The 26,051-nt window shown below is 36.2% G+C and overlaps 1 protein-coding gene across 2 annotated transcripts in view; it reads right to left on the reverse strand.

Annotated features, from left to right (window-relative positions):
- Window positions 1-26,051, reverse strand: part of LOC150106251 (mitochondrial 10-formyltetrahydrofolate dehydrogenase) — a 654,974-nt gene that overhangs the window by 258,063 nt on the left and 370,860 nt on the right. For both annotated transcript variants that reach the window (XM_090392273.1, XM_090392274.1), the window contains exon 13: window positions 21,590-21,654. In XM_090392273.1, the coding sequence (XP_090248399.1) occupies window positions 21,590-21,654 (65 nt within the window). The remainder of the gene's footprint in view (window positions 1-21,589; window positions 21,655-26,051) is intronic.

Raw genomic sequence — 26,051 nt, forward strand, 5'->3', positions numbered from 1 at the left:
CACTACATAAAAGTAGTTGTAATTAATTGTTAAGATTCTGGAGAAATTGCTATGTACTTGTATATAGAACTGGGCACATGAGGATAATATTATCTGGAAAAGTCAGCATGAATTTGCTAAAGGATACTCTTGATTCAGTAAACTGCTTGCTTTTCACAACTGAGTAACATGAGCAGTAGATGAGTATAAGCCACTGTCCCCCCCCCCAAGTCAAAGGCATTTTACGGGGGGGGGGACCACATGACAAGTTGATTTTTAAGTTATAGCATATATTTTTGAATATTAAGCTGGTGGACTAGGTTTATAACTGTCTCTCTAATATCTAATTGAGTTGTATGGGGGTGGGGGGAGTTATTGGCTCAAGGAACAGCAAAGGTTATACTGCTCCATAACAAAGGTTACAACAGTACACAAGGTCAAAAGTTACAGCAATACATAAATAGTCAAATACCAATTAGAAAAGAATATGAATGTAGAAAAACCAAGCCAAGCAATGCAGTATCTAACGTAGAAATAAAATTACAGCAAAGATGACAGCCACACACAAGATCAAAGGTTACAGCAGTGCATAAACATTCAAAGTATTAAATAATATGTACGAGTATGTACAAATATTAAGTTAAGCAATGCAGTATCTACATATAAACAAAATTACAGTCAAATGTATTTGTACAAATTAATTCCATGTAAGAGGTAAAAACATTCAATCTATCTGAGTCTGATATCATAGCATAACATCTGCCTGAGTGTATATGGCTTGGCTTGATAGGTAAAAATTTCATTCCTCTCATGTAAAGTGATGGCACTCCACCAAAATATGACAAATAGTAAGATGCATATTGCATTGGTGGATCATCAGTAAATAAGAATGTGTGAGATGATTGCGGCCTAGCAAGCACATCTTCATCTCTTCTCTTTCTACGTCGACTAGAATGCCAATGCTTAATTTCAAGCTTAATGTCATGTAATTTGTTTGTTAATGCTTCCTGCTATGATGATGGCCATTAAGCAATTAGCTTTGATCTCATGAACTGTCTGTAGTCTCTATATGGTACTGTCAAAGAGTGTGTGGAGAAAGTATGAGCTGATCTAGAAGCTGCACCTGCAGCCTCATTTCTCTTAATTCCAATGTGGCTGGGAATCCAGCACAACAAAACATCAAAATTAATTTTGATGTTGTTTCATTTTATACAACAGGTGTAATACTCCACACAGCACTGGATGGAAACAGCTTGAAATACTCATACACAGGAGAGGAAATGGCTTGTAAAGAGCTCAATAAGCTTGTATAAATTACACGCTTTGGGTAGCAATTTTCTTTTATATACATAAGTGCAATGGCATGCACTCTGCGGTATAATTACTGCAATCAGGTGGGATTTGGTTTGAGATAGTAGCGTCAGGAAACATAGCAGCACAGCCAACACAGGTGTCAGTTCTTGAGTCATCACTATAGATGGGCAAAAAAAAATCATTGTGAGCTGCTCTGTGTGTGCATTAAACAATTGCAGGTGGACAGATGGAGTCAGAGACTTGTGAAGTTGAAAAAGTAAGAGGTCGCAGGATGGAGTTCAAACCTGGCATGGAGGAATGTTGTTATTTTTGATGTAGGCAATGTTTTCAACATTCATACCAACAATTTGTATAGTCTCTTTAACACAACCAAAAGGACGTATGGCAGTTTGATGTGTGTAATATTAAGCTTACCCTCATGGTACAAGAGTAACAGTAAATTGTGAAGTCATCAACATATAGAGCATTGTCTACAGTGGGAGGAAAATGTTCAGTGATTGAATTAACTCTGATAGCAAAAAGTGTCGCACTTAAGACAGAGCCTTGAGGAACACCCTGTTCTTGATGATATGGCTGAGATAGTGTACTTCCCACTCTGACTTGGAAAGTTTGCCTGACAGAAAATTATAGAGGTCTTTTAATGTGTCGTATCATAATATCATATCATATCCTGTCGTTCCAGGCTGTATCATAAACTTTTTCCATATCAAAGGAAACTAAAACAAGATGTTCTTGCTTCAGGAATGCATCTCCTATACAAGTTTCTACATGGGCCAAATGGTGTAAAGTAAAATGATGTCTATGAAAGTCACATTGCATATTGGAGTGAAGATCATTCTTTCTAAATACCAAAGAAGTCTAGCATTAACCATTTTCTCTAATATCTTACAAAGACAGCTGGTCAGAGAATACATTGGTAATTATTTGGATGTGTTGGATCCTTTCTTGGTTTTGAGATAGAAATGACAACTGGACTTAGGCTAAGAATCCAGAAATTCTTCCTCTAAGTATTCTATTGTATATGAAGAGAAGGAGATCCACAGAAGATGATAGTAGATATTTTATCATTTCATAATGGATGTCATCAGGCCCTAATGCATAAGGTTGAGACAGTTAAGAGTTATTTTTAGTTCTTCCTTAAGAAATGACTGATTGTATGGCTCAAGCCCATTCATAGAAAAATGTAGTCTTTGTTTCTCTTGCTACCCCTTCCATGTTAAAAATTCAGGAGGATATCAGGCTGCTTTTGAGATACTCTTGAGATAGAAAAATTTAGTCATTGTTTCTCTTGCTGCCCCTTCCATGTTAAAAATTCAGGAGGATATCAAGTTGCTTTTGAGATACTGGCAAAATTTTCCCAAAGCATCTGCAATAGTTTTGGGATCAGCAATAACATCCATTATGGTCTAAGGTAGACAAATGGTGTATTCTATAGCTACTTTTCATTTTCCAGAATTTATCCCACACAATTTTTGCAGTGGTCATTTGATTATCTATGAAATATCCCCATGCTCTGTAATGATCTTTCTTGGCTGCCTGGCATTCTGGGTTCTACCAGGGTTTAGGAAAATGTGGAAATCAAGATGATGTTCCTGGAATGGAGGCTGCTACTGTCTGGACAATGCAGTCTGTTACATACTTTACTGCTTCATCAATAGGTGTTTGACTGGCTGTATCAGCATTAAATTTTGCATGATGGTAAAAAGAGTTCCAGTCAGCCTGATCCATTTTCCATACAGCATCCATCTAGGGGAACATGGTTCCTGTAACGACATTGTGCAAAAAAACAAGAAAGTGATCACTTCTATACGTTCTCTTTGACATCCCACCTGAATAGTGGAAGAATTCGAAGGGAAGCAGATTGTAAGATCAATTGCAGAATATGAGTGGGCAGGCATATGGAATTAAGTACTGAATTAAGTCTATTACGCAAAAGGCAGAGTTCATTATTGTCAAGGATTCTTTTGATGATTCGATATCATCTATTTGTGTTGGCACTATCCCACAAAGTATTGTGACCATTAAAGTCACTCATAAGAGGTATGGGTTCAGGTTGCAAGATAAGGTTATCAAGATTGATTTCATTTAACTTAGCACTAGTTGACAAATAAACTGAACATACTGAAATTAAAAGTTTTTTTTTTCACTTGGTTATACTATAAATTAAAGATGCTGAGAAATTATATTCTTGGTTTCATCCTTTATTGAAGTGCAAGCAAAAAAAGTTTGTGCATGAAGTAACTTTACGACTGGACTACTTGTATATAGAGGCTAATGATTTCACTTCAATTGCCTTAGTATCCCATAATGCAAAACACATATCCTCACAGACCAGTATAATGCTATGCATTATGTGAAAGGCCACTACTCAGACTGGTTTCGACCTTTACTGAGGTCTCATTAGTGGGAGCTAGACTCAGAAGTAATACCAGTTGAAATATTTCAGAAGTCATATTTCCATATTCCCAAGTCATGTTACTTCATGCACAAACTTTGTTTGCTTTGTAACAATATTCCAATTTGAATAGAGGGTCTGGAATTTGGTTGAAAAGATAAATGGAAAATTTGATGGAAGTCTCCATGGTTCAGAACTGATCTCTACTTGTAGTGGAACTTAAGTAGAATTGGATTTATGATCTGACATGTTGATTTCAAGATGTTTTATATGAATTATCCTATTTATAAGTAAAGAAGAGATATAAATTCGATCAAGATGAGTAGCAGTACCTTGATTCATGTATATGTAAGCCTGGAGATTAGGACTGTGAATCTATCATATGTCTACTAGTTGAGCATGGTCGAGACATGTTTTTAACTGTGCATATCTCACTTTTCCACTCCTGGGGTGTCCTCCTAGTTTATCTAATGTGGGGTTTTCCATACAATTCCTGTCTCCAGCTGCTATGATATAGTGTGCACCATATATCTCCAATTTAAGGAAGAATTTTCGACTAACTGTTCCATTGGATGGAGCATAAACATTTATAAGCCTTATTACACATTCACATTATTTCCAGTCTCTTGTCAAGATTCTCCCTTCTGCATCCCTCTGGATATTACATAATGAGCCAAAGGGGAGGCAAGAATAAGAACTTCTACTCCAGCACTGTTAAATCTTCCAAATCTCCAATAAGAAAGAAGTGGATATCTATCTGTTAAAGTTTGTATATTCTTATATCTGCAGAAGTCTATTTCTTGGAGAAACAAAAACCTGATATTATGGCATAGCATAAGTTTCCATATAGTTTCTTGTTTAATTTGCCTGTGGAATTCTCATACATTTAATGAAGCAATGCTGAAAGGAGATGCTATGATTAGTGAAGTGTCACTGGTAAGTCTTTAACTTCTAGATTTTGGATGAACCTGATGAGGTCGTCAATCTATGAAGAAGAAATTGTGTAGCGTGCTTCTTGTAAACTGTTTCCCAGTTTTTTTACAGATGCTTTTCAATTTCATTCCTATTGTACTAGATTTGGAAGCTAGTTATTTTCTTTTCATGAAACGTACTGAGAAAACTTTGAATAAGTAAACTCTATTATTATATTTTCTTTAATTGTATCTCTTGCTTTCCCTTTATTAGCATGAGATGGTTCTTCATAGTTCATAAACTCTTCTGAGCCTGAAGAGTTTTCATATGATGTTCATATGACCTTCTCATCTTTACATTTTTTATTACTTCTTTTTCATTTTTTTTTTGTTTATCCTCAATTTTTTTTCATTAATTCAACTTTCCTTTTGATGATCTTGTTTACATGTTAAGTTCTTTCAGTTGTTTTACTTGCTTTTCTGTTTCTTCTTCAGTTTCTCCTTGTAAAATAGTTTCACGTTTTTGCATTTCTTCTTTTATCTGTTCAGTTGTTAAACTAGGATTATTATTGCAATTTCAACCGATGTGGTTACATCCATATTTGACTTGGAAAGTGGCTCCTGCAGTTCTGGAATTTTGGGTCTAATTTCTAGCTGATTTGGTTACATACTTTTTGTGATTTTACCAAGTGTAGTTTTTTTAAGGCACAGTCTTTACCACACTGAACTGGAAGATCTGGGAACTCTTTATTATGCATCTCTGACATATGCAGTGTTTTAATTGGTTCTACCAGTGCTCCAACTCTTTCAGCGAAAATTCAAAAAGGATAGTTGTTAACAGTGTTCAAAACTTTCGCATTTCTGACAGGACTTGAGACACTAATTAGTGATATGTCTGATCTTCATGCAGTTGAAGCATTTAGATTTTCAGTAGTTACCACCCAAGTGATCGCATGAACCACAACACAGGCACTGCCTTTGTACTACAGGATAGTTTACCATAACTTGGGTTGTATCGACATTGACAAAATTTGGAGCAGGTGTCTTCATATCCATTGTGAAGATGACATTACCAGAAAACCAGTTTGAATCTTCACCTGATAAACTCTATCGTATGTTACTAATCTTACCCTATTTCGAGAATGTCTGTATAAGAATTTCATTACTGTTCTATATATATACCAGGTGATCCAAAAGTAACAGAAAAAGTAAAAATTCAATAATTCGAAAAGTATAGACAGTATCACAATGCGGTTTTCACAGAAATGCACAGAAAGACAAGCGATTTTTTTTAATAATGAAAAATTTTATTACCAGAATAGTTACACTTCCCACCGACAGGTGGCACAGTTGTGTTAGTAGTTTGTGCAGTGGCACAGCATAGTTCGCAATGCAGCTAGGATTACAAATGTTGAATGTGATGGGCATCATTCATGAGAATGGACGTCATACGTGGCACGACATCGAAGAGAGTTTCAGCTGTAATTCCTGTCACATGATAGCGAATAGCTTAACATGGCCAATGACGTCAGCCGACCTCTGTACACCTGTGACTTCAAGTAGCCCCATAACAAAAAGTCACAAAGTGGAAGGTCTGGAGATCTTGGTGGCCATTTGTGGGGGAAAGAGTGACTGAGGACACGGTCATCGCCAAATGTCGATCGCAGCAGGTGCTGGACAGGACCTGTGATGTGCAGAGGTGCTCCATCCTGCATGAATGTTACACTATGGAGCGCTTGCCTCTTGCACATTCGGAGTTCTGATAATACAGCTTAACGATAACGTCTCACCTTGGCAGAACATTTAACTTCAGTAGTAAATGTTAAATGCTGAAAGTTTAACTTCAGTATTCACTACATCTGAAATTTACGTACCTCACGGTTTAAATAGCGACAGGTAGCAGCTCCGGGACTGCTACAGCGTCACCTTTCAGTGACAAATGTAACTATTCTGGCAATAAAATTTTTAGTTATTAAAAAAAAATCCCATGTCTTTCTGTGCATTTCTGTGAAAACCGCATCGTGCTACTGTCTACACTTTTCGAATTATTGAATTTTTATTTTTTCTGTGACTTTTGGATCACCCGGTATATATTCCATTGGAAATTTGATTTTTACTGTTTTTAACTGGCTCCTGATCATTAGAGGAATAACTGTGCTGTCTTCAAAAGTAAAACCATGTAATAGTTTTGTCTTTTGTTTTCACATCTTCAACTACAATTAAATATTTCCCTCCACCATATGGGGTGAAAGATTAAATCTTATTAGCACCAACTATCTCTTTTAAAACCTTAGTCATCTGTCTCACTTCTTTACATCCTGGAATTTCAATTCCTAGAGTTTGCACCCTTGGAGGAATTGGTACCATTATCTCACGTTGGGAAAAAGACTAAAACCTCTGCATTTGATTGTAAGAGAGAGAGAGAGAGAGAAAAAAAAAACTTTCAGTCATAAGACTGATAATTAAATAATCCCATGATAGAGAAATAATTCTACACCACCAGAAAAATGCTCTATTTGAGCTTCTTCTATAAAATGGTGGCCATGATAACATCAAAAGTAATCCTGTAATGAAGATACCAGCAATCTTAATATTTATTTTAAAAAACACCAGTGCTAGTGGGGACAAAATCACCACTAGCACCAATAAAATAAAATGAAAGTGAAAAACAAAGGAAAAACAAATGAAAGAAAACCACAGTACTTATATTGGCAAAATCCAAGATGTCATCAGTGGGAGTCACACATAGAAGTGATAAGGTGGAAGTAATGGAGAAGTCATTTTTCCATATACAAGTAATCAAAAGATGTCATATCCTATTATTAAAATACTCTGGATTAGAGACAGACGTTGAAAGTTTTTTACTTGGTTATACTATTAAATTAAATATGGCGAGAAAATATATCCTCGGCATATTTAATCCTTTATCCAAGTGTAAGCAAACAAAGTATGCACATGAAGTAATATGACTTGGAAATATATGGAATATGGAAATATGACTTCTGAATTACTTCAACATTGGTATCACTTCTGGGTCTGGCTCCCACTGATGAGACCTCAGTAAAGGTCAAAGGCCCACTACCCATAATGCACAACATTCTACTTGTCTGTAAGGATATGTGCTTTCCATTATAGAATACTAAGGCAATTGATGTGAAGTCATTAACATCTATATACAAGTAGCCAAGTCATGAGGTTACTTAACGTGCAAACTTTGTTTGCTTATACTTGGATCAGGTACAAGTGGCAGAGCCACGACAGGCAGTTTGGGCATGCCTATATTTTTTGGCATTTAAAGCATCTTAGTGGATTAGGGATATACATTCTAACAGGACAGTTGAGATACACTGCTTTTACAGATGTTGGAGACTTAAGTGTATCAAAAGCAAGGATGATGTTTCTGGTTTGAACCAGGTGACCAAGCCTATGTATCATAATGCACCTCACTACTGATCTTTAAGCTCTAGATCTATCTCCTCATCAGGAACATAAAAGAGATCCCATTCTAATATCACTCCTCTACAAGAATTAAGTGTTTTAAGAGGTGTTATTGTGAATGGTATTCAACTCATTGGTGTTGCTCCCAGTAGTTTCTCGGAATGTTGCTGGCATAACGTTTCCACAAGGATATCACCGGAACATAATTTTTAACAGTTTTGGGTGATCCTGCCAGTACTTCTAAATCCTTTTGAATACAGAAGGATAACATTTTCCTTATTGACTTTTTGCCTGTTGCGTGGATGATCAAAAACATTGGTACATTTACACTATATTATATTATCATATATTTTTTGTTTTTTACTTCTATTACCAAATGCTGTATCTATGCTATCAGTACTTGGTTGGGACTTTGTTAGGGCTCCTGAGAAATTTGAGAATGAAGAATTCATGCTCAAGGGGTTTTGGTTCGGCACCAGAGCTCCCACCCGCCCACCATGGAGCCACACATGGACACCCACTGACAAGCAAGCAATCTGTGCTTGGGAATGGAAGGACTACCATGGACACTACGTCAGCATAACAGCAAGCCTTGGATTCCAAGACTGAACTGTGGAGTGAGAGACTTACTGCAACATCACTGACCCATGTAAGCAAGCTCACTAGCTGATTGATCCTGGCAGGACCATACAGGATGACCTGTCTTGCCAAAGCAGAGGTCAAATTAGTACAGTGAGACCCAATGACATCTGGATAGGGGATCTGGCAGCATACCAAACACAGCGGCAGGATGTTGGTCCCAGTGATGGTAGATTGGAAGAAGGAATAGTAAAAAAAGACTCAGGAGAAGTGGAGCAAAGAATATGGGATGAAAAGCAAAGAAAAAGAGGAAGAATGAAAAGGGTGAGTACCATCACTGGAAGGTTCTCTCTGCTATGAACAAGTGTTCCACAGGGGTTATAGGAAAATTCATCGAAAAGCGAATTCATCGAAAGACAACTCATCGAAAAGGCAATTCATCGAATGAACAATTCATCGAAAGACAATTCGTCGAAAATGCAATTCATCGAAAAAATTCACCGAAAATTTTAAATTTTCAATAACGTTATGGTAAAAGTAATCCAATTAGAACAAAAACTTAACCATTCAGACAGCTTCTTGTACCACCAACTTCTACTAAGTCATTTAAGTCAGAGAGTTTTTGTAATGCAGTACATAATTTGGACACATTATTTCTTTGTCGCCCCGAATATAGCTGAACTGAAAACTGGAACAGTTCGATATTTTCTTGTAAAAGTTTCAAATAGCGAATCTGACTAAAATTCATCCCATAATAATTACTGTATTGAAGTCGCATATTACTAGCAACAACAATAATAATAATGAAGCCCGCATAGTTCAGTCAGTAAAAACGAAGCCGTTTAGTTAGAAAGACCTGGAGAGTTGGATCCCATTTACGCATAATTTTTATCAGTCCTGTTCTGCTAAAGGTAAGTTAGCAGGCATAATATAGATACGGCTGGGCTTTTCTTCCGGAAACAGGCAAATCAGTCCCATGAACAGACATGAAACAGTTATCGGACAAGAAAGACTATAAGAACCATATTGTTCTATAATTTTTTCCTATGAAAGTAGCATTGTAATCTCCTTATTTACGGTTCAGGTTTTGTTCTAAATGGATCAATTTTCTCATAACATTTTCGAAAATTTTAAATTTTCGGTGAACTGTTTTTTCGATGAACTGCATTTGCGACGAATTGTTCATTCGATGAATTGCCTTTTGAATGAACGCTCTGGATACCTCCACAGGAGGGTATACATGGGGAGGGGGATTGGATATCAGAGAGTAGGATGGTTACGAGTGGAATTCTACTGGGTTCAGTATTGGGACCATTACTGTTCAATCTTTATGTTAATGAAAGATGATAGTACAAGGGACTACAGAAAGATATTCAGTGATTTGCAGATGACATGAAGCTAGGAAGGTTATTAGTAATAGTGCTGATGTTTTGGCTCATCCAGAGGATCTGAATAAGCTCGAAGGATATACAGGGATGCCTGTTTAATGCAACTGAATGTAAGTTTCTGAAATTTGGGATCCACATATGTAATGCTTAATGCTCACTTGGTGAAGTTATTTTGAAAGAAGAGGAGGAAGCAAAAGATCTTTGGATGATCATAGCTAGAAATTTGAAGCTCAGTAGACATATTGCGAAGGTTGTAAAGACATCTAACAGGATTGCTGCAATATTTAGTAGAACATGCACCCTGAGAGAAAAAAAAAACGGATAGAGGTCACTTGGCATAAATCTTCGATCAGACCACATCTAGATTACTGTGCTCAGATCTGGTCACCAGGATTTGAAAATGATGATGTAACCTTGGAGAGGGTACAGAGACAGATAACAAAAATGATATGAGGACTGCATGATACTGGTTATGAGGATTGACTGAGAACATGTAGACTGCCGAGTTTAGTTGGACAGAAGCCAAAAGTGAAGGGATACGGTTGAGACATTTATGCTGTTGAAGGGTTATCAGATTTACAATGGGAAGATTTTTCACACGTCAGAAATAGGAGAAGGAACAAAAGACAAGGAACCATTTCTGAATTTGCAAAAGGAAGTGGTGAGTAAAGGATAAGAAGTAAGTTTTTTGCATGTAAAGTAGTAGGAGTAGGAAATGTACTGCTTGAGAGGGTGATGAAATTGTAAACTGTAGGTAATTTTAGCAAGTGGTATGATAGACTTTGTGTTGACTGGCAGCAACCATTCACAATGTGTTAAACTTTCCAAGATTTGGGGAACATAGGAAATCCTGGAACTCCTGCATAACAGCCAAAGCTAGCCAACAGCACCTTCAGAGGGTAGCCTTCACAGGACTTTAGAATGCTTATCTATATGCTAATAATTATATTTCTCAACAAATAGTGCAATTAGAGACAACTAGGATAAAAACGGCACTAACTATTGAATCTCATCTCCCCTCCAACAGAAACTGCTGTATAGACTCAAGCAAAACCACATGTTGCTGGTGCAGCATATGGTTTTTGCTTGACACCACCTCATTGTGAACGTGTTAAAACTAAGAAATATATAGTGAATGTGTTTCCGATATCATGGAATTCGGTTGAAGAGAATTAGCATTTCAACTCAACTGTTGAAATGCTAATTTGTCTTTGGTTTGCGCTATCTTTTGTTAATACTGCACCAATCATATGCACCTCTTCATAACTGCTCTACATATCTCAAGTCTCGTAAATTACTGGTAATTTTTGCTTCAAATAATAGAAAAGAAGATGAAGCTATTTGGGTAGATGACTTTGACGATGCACACAAGGAAACTGTTCTTGATGCCTAAAGTAGTGATAGCAAGTAGGAGCTTTTTGATAAGTCATACCATTTGCAATTTTTTTCCCAAAACTTTAGTTGCCGAAAATCCCCGCATATATTTCGCACCATGATTTTTTAGCTTTAAATTTGGGAAAAAAAGTGCAACTTATATTCGAGTAAATAAGGTAATTTTTTAGCTTTCAAATTCTTAAGTATGGATCATTGGTTAAAGATTGGATTTATAAAACCCCACAAACGAGAGCAATATAGCAAATACAAGTAGCTGTAAGCAACAAGAAAACGTTGATATTGCATCTGGATCAAATGAAATCGATAAGGGTGTGTCGTCTGACATCTCTACAGAACCAACTAGGAAGAAGATGAAAAATCTTCCTAAGAATGATATGAATTACTTGAAATGTGGATTTTCATGGACGGGAAATGAAGAGGAACCTATTCCAAATCTTATTCTATTAAAAATAAATCATATTTTTTCTTTAAATGAACATATAAATTCAAATAAAATAGACATTTACAATGAAATATACTTTATTTATTTATTTGTTTATGATTTGATAAGGGGGTACTTGGTAATAATGAAAATTTAAGAAGGGGTATGTGGATATCTGAAGTTTGAGAAACACTGTCATAGAGTAAAGGAAGACAAGGGTAGAACTAGACGCCATCCATGGAAGCTGTATGAGGAAGGTGTGAGCAAGAAGTGAGAAGCAGGTTCTTTGCATGGAGATGATTAGTGAGTGGAATGCATTGCCTGAAAGTGTTTGAGTGTAAATGTAAATGGGTTCAAAGCACAGTTCAATGATCTTCTGGCATGACAGAATATAGAACTCCTGTGATGAGCTCTTTGACTCCATTGAGGTCAGATGTTGTTAATTGTAATCTTTGTATTCCATTGTACTAAGTCTTTCTTGGATTAGTTTTTGGATTTTGAATCGTGATTCAACATTCCATCAACTCACCAGCCTTCAGATATAAGTATCCTTTTTTATACCTCTCTCTCTACTTTAACCATTCTCCACAAATTAAGAATTAATGATAGATCTGAACTGGGAGCACCTGGATTATGAAAAGCTGCTCAAAATGCATGAATACAGTAAGACAGTCCTGGAGAAGAAACAGCCACACTACTTTCCAAATGCACGAAGCTACTAAACCCAACACCAGGCCAACAAAAGAACCAGAGGTAGCTACAGTAGAACCTACCACAGACCTAAACAGTTTCTAACAAGTCAACTGCAAAAAAGACAAGGAAACAACTAATGAAAATGCAGAAATGCTCATGGATGCAGAGATACCAACAAAAGGGAGAGAATACTGCCAGTCATACTGCAAGACAAGGTACAATGGACTGAAGTAGCTTCAGCTCTAAAAATCTGTAGAATAGAGTTCAGCAGGGCTAAGATCGTCAATAAAGGCATATGCATTCAATCACAGGCAGTTGTGGACTGCCACGCAATCATCAAATTCATGGACAAAAAAAAAAAAAAAAAAAAAAAAAAAAAAAAAAAAAGATTCCGTACCAAACCTTTGCCTTAAAAAATAAAAAAAATTCCTGAAAATGGTGCTGAGTGAAAGTGTCCCTGATTCAATGATGCTATCACTGAATCAGAGACAACCGAAGACGTAGCATTGATCTTCAGAACTGCTGACTATATCCCTTCAAAACAAGCTGCATTGTTGAAATCAGTAAGCAGCAGTGCAAGATTTTTGATCTTATGACAGTCTGAGACCTAGTCATTAAGCCAGAATCTCCACCTTTCTTTCAGTGTCTCTACACTTAAGAACCACCCAGAATCTCTACACTGAAGGGCATCCAATGGACAATACCACTGCTGCCAAAATGTGTAACAGTGCAGCGAATTTTTCCATTTTGACAGAAAAATATCTACCACATCCAACCCCAAAAAATCCGAAGGAGCACCAAAACCTGTACAGGCATACGCTTCATATGTGGAAGTGGTAACATACAAAATTGACAAAACCAGAACCTCAGCTACCCAAGGGCTCCAATAAAACTGCTAAGGTTGCAGACTTCTCCAACCTTGGCAGTTTTATTGTGCAGTCAGCATGGAAATCTACTCCATTTAGAACTCTACCAGCAAATGGCTACTTGAAAAGACTTAGCAGAAAAACTGAGCAGTGCTGATCGAAGGCAACTTAAATGACAAACACCAAGCCTAGAATACTAGGGCCACTAATCAGAATGGAAAAGCCTCAATGATTTCACCATCTCAAGGAATATTGTGGTTGTGAGCTATAATGTGGCTAAAGCACACACTATAGCCCAACATCTCAATGTTTCATCTCGACATCTTGAAGTGTCACTCACCAATGCAGACTGAATGCAGTGGACGACCTCAGTCTCAATCGCAATCCAGTACTACTTCCCTTAGGCTAAGAACAGGAAAGTACTGCTAACTACCTATATAACTACCAGATATACTCCATAAGTTCATAGTTCCAGTCCCAACTATCAAATCTAAAGAGATTATTAACACTTCAATATTCAATAAACATCCAGAAAAACAGGTAACAACAGCACTCTAAGTTGCTACCTCTGCAATGTCATGCTCAAACACTGACCACCTCCCAGAAGAAATCAAGAATCTCATCCACAAGAAGAGAGTCAGGCACTGATATCACAAGAAGCTGGTTCCTTAGATCTCAAAGACTGACAAATCTTTAAAAGGGCCACCTATTCAGTCCAATAAGCAACACTGAGAGATCATCAGAACCTACAGTGGGAAATTAAACTGCTGTTCCTGACAATGAGGATCACTCACTCTGGAATATAACCAAGGCTCTCAGAATAGACTGCAAATCCACTAATCCATGGTGAAACAGGTTTCGCCTTTCATGATGCCGAGAAAGCAGAAGTTTTTGCCAACAGTTTAGAAAAACAGTGCAGTCAAAACTACACATGCACATGCAAACCTAGATTTGATCAGGAATGTTCATGCTAGAATGCACCACACACACACACTGAAACATGAAAATATCCCAAATGATATCCAACCAACATTAGCCACTGAAATATGAGAAATAGTCAAGAAATAAAGAAAAGGAAAGCAGTAGGCCCAAATGGAATTTCCAACAAGGTCAATCAAATAGGTTTTTCCATAATGGCTTTGTGGCATAGTAGTGGTCATCAAATTACTACACAAAGCTATTATGCACTTTGTAGCAATCATTAGTGCAAAGCTAAGATTTCACTACTTTCCACCATGCTGGAAAGAAGCTGACATAATCAATCACAAAACTGGGGAAAGCAATGCAGATCCCTCAGAACTACTGCCCAATCAGCCTGTGTTCATACCTTGGACAAATGCAGAACGAGTAATACTGACAAGATTGCAAAAAAAAAAAAGATTGCTAAAGAAAATTAGGTCTAGTGAAAAATATGCATGGGTTGCAAAGTAATGTATGTAGTGTGATAAGTCTAATTCTTTTTCATGTAGGACTACTCTTGTTTAATAAGACTTATGACACCTAAAACCTCATTTTTGTGTGTGTTCTAATAAGCATACTCATCACATCTAATTAATGAAAAGCTTACAATGGTAAAGATTTCAAACATATGTATTTATTTTTGTGTTAGATGTTTGTATTCGGAACGAGTTGGTCAGGCGATGGGGTGTCAGCATTTTGGCATTTTAGAATATGGTAACCCTACACTGGTGACATATTTCTTGATGTTGCAAAGGCATTCGACAAGGTAAAGGGGGGGGGGGTTACTCTATAGACTAATACAGTAGCCCTCTATAAACAGAAGGCTACTTTATAAATTAATCAATGTCAAACTCCCAATTAGACCTGACCAGACTTATAAGTCCCTCTATCTAGATGAGTGGAAGCTTCATGTGAAACTACAGAGAATTAAATTATCTGAATGCAGGATTATGGCAGGAAGCCCCCTAGTGCTCTCTACTGTTATGTTCACTCTTCGAGATCTATATGGCAGCTGTTTCCTGTACAGCCACAACAACAGTGGCTCTGTAACTAAAAACCTGCAGACCACTACTTCAGAATTAGAGCAGTGGTTCAGGAGATGGTGATCCGACATCAAGGTAGATAAGAGTGGCACTGTTTTCATTACAAAGAAATGGGCAAAGCCAAAATGTGATGTCATCATTTTTGACATCCCCATCCCCTGACAGCCAGCAGTTAAATACTTGGTGGTGGCTGATGGTGGGCATTCGGACATAAAAAATCACTTGACATGCGCAAAACCTAAGGCTAGTTTGGCAGCGGCAGGAACTTCCTCAAAGACATCGTCATATTTTAAAGGTGCCGATCCAAGTGACAAAGAATTTTTAATAGCTGCTAAAGAAGCAACTTTTGCATTCATGTTGCTATTCACAATCTCAGCTTTAAGTCTGCCGATTGTTCATCTAAATTGATATCAAAGCTTTTGAAACAAAGTAGACTGGGTAGAACAAAATGTGAAGCTGTCATTGTTAATGTGATTGAGCCACTGTTGTTTCAGCAACTATGTGAAGATGACGATATCAATTGATTCTTCCGACAGGAAAGAAAATAAAACTGTGCCATGTGTTGTGCGGTATTTTGCACCAGATTGCGGAGTGAAAGTTAAACTTTTAGACTTTCAGTCAGTTCCTGGTGAAACTGCAGAAATACTGACAAACTATTTAATGTCAGTTATGAAAACTCATTACATAACAAAAAAAAATTATTGGATTTTATGGAGATAACTGCAATACCAATTTTGGAGGTGTAAAATGGAGAGGAGAAAACAATATTTACAGTCGATTGAAGAAGGAACTAGGAAGAAATATTGTGGGCATTGGTTGCGGTGCTCACATCATTCACAACTGTCTTCAAACTGCAGTCGATGTTCTACCTATTGAAATAAAACCTTTAGTAGTCAAAATTTATAAATATTTCCACATTTATACGGTTCGAGTCACTCAACTAAAAGTGTTCTGTGAATTTGTAGATGTAAAGTATAAAAAGGTTCTTCAACATGGCAACACCCATTTTCTTTTGCTACTTCCAGCTATTGACAGAATACTTGAAATCTATGAGGGACTGAAATCATATTTTATTTCACAAGAACACTGTCGGGTGATAATAAAACAGTTCTTTGATAATGATTGTGGTGAAATGTATTTGTGGTTTGTGCACGGGCAACTCAAATTGTTTAACAAATCTATCTTGATTATGGAAAGTACAAAAGCGAGTGCAACACATATTGTCATTGAACTTAGAAAATTAAAAACAAATCTTGAGGAAAGGCGTCATAATAAATTTATACCTCAAGAAGCAAAAAAGCTTTTTAGAATACTGGAAAATAATGGAAGTATTAATATTAATACAATACTACAAGAGTTTACAAAATTTTATGACCGATGTCTTTCTTACATTGAGCCTTGGGAAAACAGTTTTGGTGGAGCAGAATCTTTTACTTGGATAAACAACAATGAATTAACTTGGTCGGAAATTGAAGCTTCAGATGTAAAAATTAATGAAACTCTTGCAAATAATGCAATAAACATGGATGAACTGTTTGTTGAAGTGGTGATTGCAAAAGCTTTTTGGTCGGCAAACTATGACATTTTGAAAAATACAAGTTGCGAAGAAAAATGGATAGAACTATTCAGTCATTTCACTACCCAATCTTGTCCAAATTATAGAATACATTTTCAGCCTGCCAGGCACATCTTCACCTGTTGAAAGGATATTCTCAATAATGAATAACATATGGTCTGAAAAAGAGGTACAATGGCTAAATCAAACAGTAAAAGCTGTATTGCGCTGCAAACTTAATAATGAACTAAATTGTAGTGAATTTTTTGACGCAATTGAAAATAAAGAATTCTTAAAGAAAGTTCACGCTTGTGATAAATATTAATAATTTTTTAATAATAAGTTATGTTCAGTTAAGAGTAATTAAAAATTATTACTACGAAATGTTGTTTTTTGTTAACCACTATTTAGCCTTTTCAATACTTAGAGTAGAAGCATTACTTTCTGTTTTGAGCAAACTCTCAAAAATTTCCCGGTTTGAGAAAAAAATTTTATGGTAAGTCTACCTATACTAACATATGGATCACCAAGCTAGGAACACACAGCAGACTTGAATGTGAAAAAAATACAAATCATGCAAAATAAGTTCATCTACATGGCATTCAATGCTCAATGGTTCATGAGGAATGTACATCTTCACCAAGAAGCTAAAATTCCGGATATCATAATCTTTCTATGGAAACTTTTTTTTTTTTTTTTTTTTTTTTTTTTTAACGAATACAACTACCCACCCAAATCCATCAGGCAGTGACTACTACGAAAAATATACAAATATCCCAAAACCACACTGTGCAGGTAAGTATGAAATACATTTATTAAGCAGCTCACAATGGGCCAGCTAAGTGCTCACCAAACAATCCTAATTTAAACATTTTTCTTTCAGGAACTGATAAAGTGATAAAGAACCGAAGTCCAAGTTGATCTTGCTAGAAGCATTATTCGTTATTCATGATTGACACTATGGTATTAAACAGAGGATTTTTGCTTCCTTAAGGTTTCTGCCTAGTATGGTTTGTCCACCAATTAGAGATCCCTCGACACTTCTGCGCATGTCAGAAAAAGGAGAATCCATCCCGATAATAGGGTAATCAGCCCGTATTGTGGGATGAGTTGTTTATTATAACAGGTCGAAAAATTAACTTCTCTTTTATGATTATTGTAGTTAACTATGTTGCTTATATAACAGTTTGAAAATTTTACCTATAAAGCATGCGATTTCGCGTGTTGGCGACCAATTCATACGTCCTTCATTTCTTCCTCCCCTTCAGAATGAATGGACTATTCTTGGCAAGACGCCAAGCAGAGACCTACAAACGGTGGGCGAACTATATCAAGAGTCCAAAACATCTTTTTAGTGGGAGAAAAAAAAAAAACTAATAAAAAGCAAATATATACAAGCTACTGGGTAAAGCTCATTGTCTTCTAGGTACAATCCAAGGCAATTATGATGCTGAGGGTTGTGTTCCCATAAGTTCACTGGTCTATTTTTTCAAATATTCTAAGCTTCAATTCAGCTATGAAATAAAGTGGGATTTATGACATTCCTTATTGCTATTAATTTACTTTGCCAAAAATAAAGCCTTTTAGGCTTTTTTCTCCAAAAAATCCAGCTTTTTTGTTTTTAAAGTCTTTGTTAAACAAACCATCCAAAGAATAAACATTCTGGAAGACCTACAGATTAAATTAGCGATTGGAATTAGCGAGTCAATTAGAATGCAAAAGCAGAGGATGAAAGAACTGATAGTGGTAGCAGGAACGAATGATTTGAAAGGAGACAAAATGGCTGTGAGAGAGAATATGAAGGAATTACTTGAGGTAGCAAAAGAGAAGCATGAGAGAGTTAGGATGGTGAGTCTGTCGCTGTGGTATGACAGTAAAGAGTATAGAAGGAGGATCAAAATTGCTAATGACTTTATGCACGGAATATGCAGGAGGAGTGGTGTGGAATTTGTGGACGTGTGGAACAAATTCGAGGGGCGAAAGAATCTATATAAGATGGATGGTTTGCATTTGAATGGATTCGGTGTAAGGAGACTTCAAAAAGTGTTGTTGAATGAAGTGGAAGTAGATGTGCAGAATCAGGGAAACTAGATTTATTAAAGGGAGGGAGTAGACATGCAGACGTTAGGGAGACAGTCGAGTGCATGAATGTGTGTAATATGCCCGAGCGAGTATGAAGGAAAACAAATCAGAATGGGATAGTTAGTATAAGGCATCAAAATAAGGATGGGACAAATGGGTTTCTGCAATTCGTGTATACTAATGCCAGAAGTATTAGGAACAAGAAGGAAGTATTTCTGTGGCCTGGAAGTGCCCTGGTTGGCACTTCCAGGCCACAGGTTATTGGCATTAGTGAAACATGGCTGACAGAAGATGATATAGCTAGTGGGATTGAATGTGAGGGGTATGGTGTGTTCAGAAGTGACAGGGAGAATAAAATGGGGGGAGGAGTATTATTGATGATAGCTGATGAGCTGTAGCCAAGGAGAACAGAAGTGGAACTGCAGGATAGAGATAAGAGCACATTTGAGGCTATTTGGTGTAAGATTGAGACTAGCAGAACAAAATATACAGCTGGGTGCTGCTAAAGACCAGGTGAATAGATGGTGGAACTAGTATGCATAAGCAAATAGAAGAAATGAGTGGAAGGAGGGTAATTATTATCGGAGATTTCAACTATGGTAACATTGATTGGAAGGAGGAGAGAACACATGGGAGGAAGGAATGGGATTTTATGCTGTTATTAAGGGATAACTTTCTGCGACAGCATGTACTGAAAAATACTAGGGGTCAGATAGTGCTTGACCTAGTAATTGCATCTGAGAATTTGGCTGTAACAAATATGACCACATCGCCACCAATTGGTGAGAGTGATCTTTCAATTGCTAAAGAATTGTGAATTCCCTTGACCATTTTGTTTAATTTGAGTCTCGGGTCTGGGTTAGTCCTGAGAGAGTGGAAAGAGGGGAAAATAGATCCACTGCATAAAGGAGATTCCAAGACTGCTGTTGTAAATTACTGACCGATAAGCATATCAGGAATCATTGTCAAGGTCTTGGAGTATATAGTGAAGAGAAAAATACAGGATTGGATAGATGAAAATGGGATACTGTATAGGGGACAGCATGGTTTTGTGAAGGGTAGATCATGCCTCAGTAACTCGCTCACGTTTTATAACACAGTGACGGCTGAATTGGATAAGGGTAACGGGTTTACAGTGATACTACTGGACCTTGCTAAGGCCTTTGACAGGATACCACATTGAATTCTAATCAGTAAACTGCAGCATATGGAGATGGATATAAGGTTGGTGAGATGGATAGGAGGGTGGTTGATGGAGAGATATCAGGGAGTGGTTTATTCAGGAGTACAGTCCAAAAGACGGCCTGTGACTAGTAGTGTGCCTCAGGGTTCTGTTCTTGGACCACTGCTGTTTAATTTGTTCATTAACGATATAGGAAAGGATCTGAGAGGTAGTGTTCATTTGTTTGTTAATGATGCAAAGTTGAGTAGAGCAATAGTGAGTTCACAGGATGTCAAAATTTGGCAGGATGATTTGGATAGTTTGGAGGACTGGGCTAAGGAGAATGGATGTCAATTTAATGTAGCAAAGTGAAAGGTTATGCATTTTGGGGTGAAAAGATTAGCAGCAGTATATCACATTGGTGGAACCGTACTCCAGGAGATTGACGAGGCCAGGGATTTGGGAGTGTTGGTGGATAGGAAGTTGAAGTTTTGGGGGCACATTGCAAAAGTGGCTAAATCAGCTCATCAAATCACTTGGTTGCTGAAAATATCTTTAAAAACAGAGCTTGTAGAGAACTCCTCGGGAACAGAACCAAACCAAAAACCAAAAGCCTCTTGGGGGTGGGGTTCCAACCCTTTTATACCTGCTCTCCTAACGGCACCTTTTTTAACTTCTTTTCTCCGCCCCCTTCTTGATTTTACTTCACCGACCAATTAGGGTGGCGTTTTTCTTCCAAACGTCCTTTGGTCGGCAAGCCAAACGATGTCTCAATCCGGGAATCGGTCCTGTCTGCGATAGTCTGTTGTTTTTCTTCCGCTAGCCTCTAACTTAATCCCCTTTCCAAACTTTTTCTATGAATTCACTTAATATTTTAATCTCTAGCCTCTCACATACCATCTCTTATGACTAATCCTTTTCTGTCTTATTTAGTTAAAATTTCTCTTTTAAATCATATCACAATATTAATATATTCTTTCTTTTGTTAGTTAGTTTAACAAACACCTTTATTTTTTATATATTTTATTGGATGCAAGAATCTTTCTTTTTCTTTTAATTAATTCAACTATTATCTTTTATGCAGGGTTTTTAATTTATTTTATTTATTCTTCATGTTACACCGTGATAGCTGAGAATTCTATATTCTTAAGATATCAGGGTGTAACAGTATGATAGATACTATGTGAATGTCGAATAGTTGTTCTTGACATGATGTTAGGGCCTCCCTTGATGAGTCTATCGACTCCTTGGAGTTGCCCGTAATAATAATAATAAGAAAATTGACAGATTTAAACTGCTGTATCATGAGAGTGACAGGCTACAGAGCCTCACATGTTACTGTAATTTGAAGGCTATGATACCACAATATAATAAAACATTTTACTTCTAATAAAAAAGTTAGCCCAACCTGTACATGAGATATCCTCTGTCCCTTGCATTCATTTTTACCCATTCTCCTTCTTCAAAGGCAGCCTAAAAGACAAATTTTAAGCTTTTATTATTAATTCTAAATATTACAACTGAATATTAAGATTTTAATATTAAAATTAATAACAAAATTTCATGTTCATAATGATGTCAATGGAAATGACACTATTTCCAAGTAATGGTACTATAGCTTCTAAAAATGAAAGACAAGAAAGGAAAAATATATTTTTCTGTTAAGAATCATTCTTATTGTGATAAATACAACGAATAAGTTTTGCAGTTGGAAAGAAAATTTCATCTTTTTTTGACAGGTGTTTCTTAAATAACACTGTCCAACACAATTTTTGCTGACTTTTATATGAGACTTGTTTTTTTCTAATTTCGGTGTGCTGATTTCAAATATCAAACCCATTTTTCTCTATTACATCAGGTTTTTCCTCTATAGCATTTTCTTTTTGCTAATTCGTAAGTTTTTGATATTTTTAAAGAGGCAGTACTATTTAGAGGATCAAAAAAATCGATTTTTTAATATTATTTTCTGAATGTATGTACTTTTAAAAATCTGTTCCTAACTTTTTATTAAGAAATTCGAAAAATTCCCGAAGATATAGCCTATTATTCAAAGCGGTGCACAGATCAGAATCAGAGTGCTCACCGCTCTCGCTTGTTAGTAAACGAATAAATGCGTAAGAACCTGCAACGGCACGTACTGGCGCTTTGAATGCGAGAGAGGCTGATAATTAGATACATAACTACTTAACAATATTCATTAAAAATTACAAGAATATTTATAAAAAAATAACAATTTTACTTACACGAGTTTCAGGGAATAATTTTTGTTTGTAGCAATTTCTGCTGCGTGTTCTGTTTTGGCAATCCCTTTGAATACTCCAACAGTAGTCGGCCATCATGTGAGAATCCCATCTTCCTTGGTACCGATCTCCCATAATTTTTAAGTCTTGATGAAATCTTTCTCCTTGTTCATCGCTTACAGCACCTAAATTCTCGGGAAATCTATCAAGATGACTGTATAGGAAATGAAGCTTTATGCTCATGTTGCAAACTAGGTGCTGGAAATTTTCAAGCATTGTTTCCACTAGATCTTTGTAATTGCACACTTTTTTGTTTCCAAAAAAATTTTTCGCAACCATCGTAAATGAAGTCCAGGCCTCTTTCTCAATTTCGTTCGTAGAGTTGATGAAATTTGGGTCTGTCATTAAAGTTCTAATTTGCGGTCCATCAAATACATTGCTTTAATTTTTTCATAACTAAGTCGTGGAAATTTTTCACATATGTATTGGAAACAGTCACCTTATAAATCTAAAGCCTTTCTTTTAGGCTTGCACGGTGATCCGAATGCATTTTTGAAAATTATGGAGACAACTGCCGTGTTTGAATAAAAACTTTATTTTATTATAACTAAAATCTACAATTCGACCTTTATGTCAAGGTCATCTTCTGAAGCGTACAAATATACACAGGAAACAAGCTATACTACAATCAAACTGGTTCGTTAAAGACACTGCCCAAACCGCTACCACAATTGTTGGCCTGACCTCTGGTGAAAAAATAAAAAAATAAAATAAAATAAAATAAATAAAAAAAAATAAAAAATAAAAAATTATACATCAACGCTAGAGTCCTATTATTTGTGTTGTCTGCCTGACAACACAAATAATTTTTTATTTTTTTTATTTTATTTTATTTTATTTTTTTTCACCAGAGGTCAGGCCAACAATTGTGGTAGCGGTTGGTCAGTGTCTTTAACGAACCAGTTTGATTGTAGTATAGCTTGTTTCCTGTGTATATTTATACGCTTCAGAAGATGACCTTGACATAAAGGTCAAAACGTCGAATTGTAGATTTTAGTTATAATAAACTAAAGTTTTTATTCAAACACGGTAGTTGTCTCCATGATTTTCAAAAATATAAATCTAAAGCTTTAACATACTGCTTCATAAGACCTAGTTTGATGTGTAAAGGTGGAAAAATGATTTTTTCTCTGTCGATTAAAGATTGATTTATAACATTCTGTTCTCCAACATTTAAGGATATTCTAAAAGGTCAATATTTCTGACTCCAGTGTTGGTTTCTAGCTCGACTATCCCAGAAGTATAGAAAACACGGAAACTTTGTATATCCTCTTTGAAAGCCAAGTAAAAAGTTCACCATTTTAAGATCCACACAGATGATCCAGTTATGGTCTGTATATTTTAATAACTTCAGAACCTTTTTAATGTCCTCATATATTTCCTTTAAGTGGACTGAATAGCTGATAGGAATTGAGCCATATACATTCCCATTGTGTAGTAAGACACACTTGAGACTTTTGCTTGAACTGTTGATAAATAAACGCCACTCATTTGGATGATATTGTACAACACTCATTTCAGTTAGTAAACCTGACACATTGTTACAGTAAACAAACCCACACTCGTGTTTAAAATATTGTACAAGATTACTTTCCCTGCCATGATAAAAAGTTATCTTTGTATCTTGCTCCAGTAAGTTTTTTCATTTAATCTTGAAGCTAACAATTCCGATGATTCCTTTGATAGGCCCAAATCTCTTACTAAGTCATTCAATTCCGCTTGAGTAAAACGTTGCAGTCCAGAACTAGAAATTAAATTTTCATTGTCTAAATCAACATCCGGGTCTTGCTCCTCAAGAACATCTGGCATATCCCGATCATGCTCGTTCTCAAGTAAAGGAAGTCCTTTATAAATTGGCACGACTATTTCATTGGAATGTGCAACTGGCCAAATTGCTGAGTCGAGATTTGGATACACAATTTTTTTCTTATTCTTCTTATTATAACCAGAAGTCTGAACTAAACAAAAATAGCAATCATCTACGTGATTTTTCGGTTCACGCCAAATCATTGGAATGCCAAAAGCTAATTTTTGGCGTTTTCCCTTGCTCCACTGTCATAAATTTTCTACACATGACTTACACACTTTATTTGGAGCCCATGACTTGTCCTGATCTGCAATTTTTACGTCAAAGTATGCAAAGTACACTTTCTTAACGAAATCAGTGATATTTGTCCTTTGATTAGGAACAGTAAAGCTGCCACAAATGTAGCAGAAGGAATCTACACTATTGACACATTTCGAGTAGCAGACATGATGTATTTTCTTTACTGCCGACTAACATGCAATTAACAAGACAAAAAAAACCAGAGACTTTATCGAAACGTTATAAGCGCTCATCATACTTTCACGATCGATTAATTCTTTGTCCGCTATGACACATATAGTATTCATTTCTTTTAGGCAGTTGTCATTGTCTACTTTTCATCACCTAAATGTATTAGGTCGGTTATTGGCCTCTCTCGCATTCAAAGCACCAGTACGTGCCGTTGCAGGTTCTTACGCGTTTATTCGTTTACTAACAAGCGAGAGCAGTGAGCACTCCGATTCTGATCTGTGCACTGCTTTGAATAATAGGCTATATCTTCGGGAATTTTTCAAATTTCTCGATAAAAAGTTAGGAACTGATTTTTAAAAGTACATACTTTCAGAAAATAATATTAAAAAACCGATTTTTTTGATCCTCTAAATAGTACTGCCTCTTTAAAAATATCAAAAACTTACAAATTAGCAAAAAGAAAATGCCATAGAGGAAAAACCTGATGTGATAGAGAAAAATGGGTTTGATATTTGAAATCAGCACACCGAAATTAGTAAAAAAAAACAAGTGTCAGATCATAATCAGCAGAAAAAATTTTTTTTTGTTGACCAGTGTAATCTATATGCACACGGTAGTCTAAGTTAGACTCCTAAGTGTTCATGGGTTAAAACTATTGGCCTGAAAATAAATTAAAATAGATTATTTAGAAATTAAATACAAGAGATTACAAATTTATTTAAAACAGTTGAGGATAACAATTTCCCACACTTGTCAAATAGCGAGGCAGTCATTACAACTGAGATTAGGTCGACGAAGTGGGGTTTCAGCACTTTCTTTATATATGCATTGATGTTTGTATACGTAAATATGCAGCAGCTTTGTGTTTTCCCATTGTATCCTGTGGCTAGTGTTTTCAATTCCATGTTGTGTTTCAAGAGCATAAGATTTATTCTCCCAAAGAATCTCTACAACAAAAACTGGAAATTGTCAAAGAAATTTTGATTTCTTTGATTTCGATACGTAATACATCTTTTAATTTGTGATATATATACACACACACACTTGGGTGTCTCTTTTTATGTGGATTTGAAATTATGCGGTGCATGACTTCCAAACTTATGTATAGTATGCCCACAGATAGGAGACCTTTCGACACTTCTGCGCATGTCAACAGAAGGAGAATCCATTCTGATAATAGGGTAACCCAGTGATTCCCAAACTTTTTCTATGACGGAACACTTCACAAATCCTAAAATTTTCATGGAACACCTTGGTTATTTTGTAATGTATTAATTAATAATTGTTAATTT

The sequence above is a fragment of the Typopeltis vanoorti genome, chromosome 5 (genome assembly GCF_054136105.1).
Source record: "Typopeltis vanoorti isolate ZY-2024b chromosome 5, IOZ_Tvanoo_1.0, whole genome shotgun sequence".
NCBI classification, from domain to species: domain Eukaryota; kingdom Metazoa; phylum Arthropoda; class Arachnida; order Uropygi; family Thelyphonidae; genus Typopeltis; species Typopeltis vanoorti.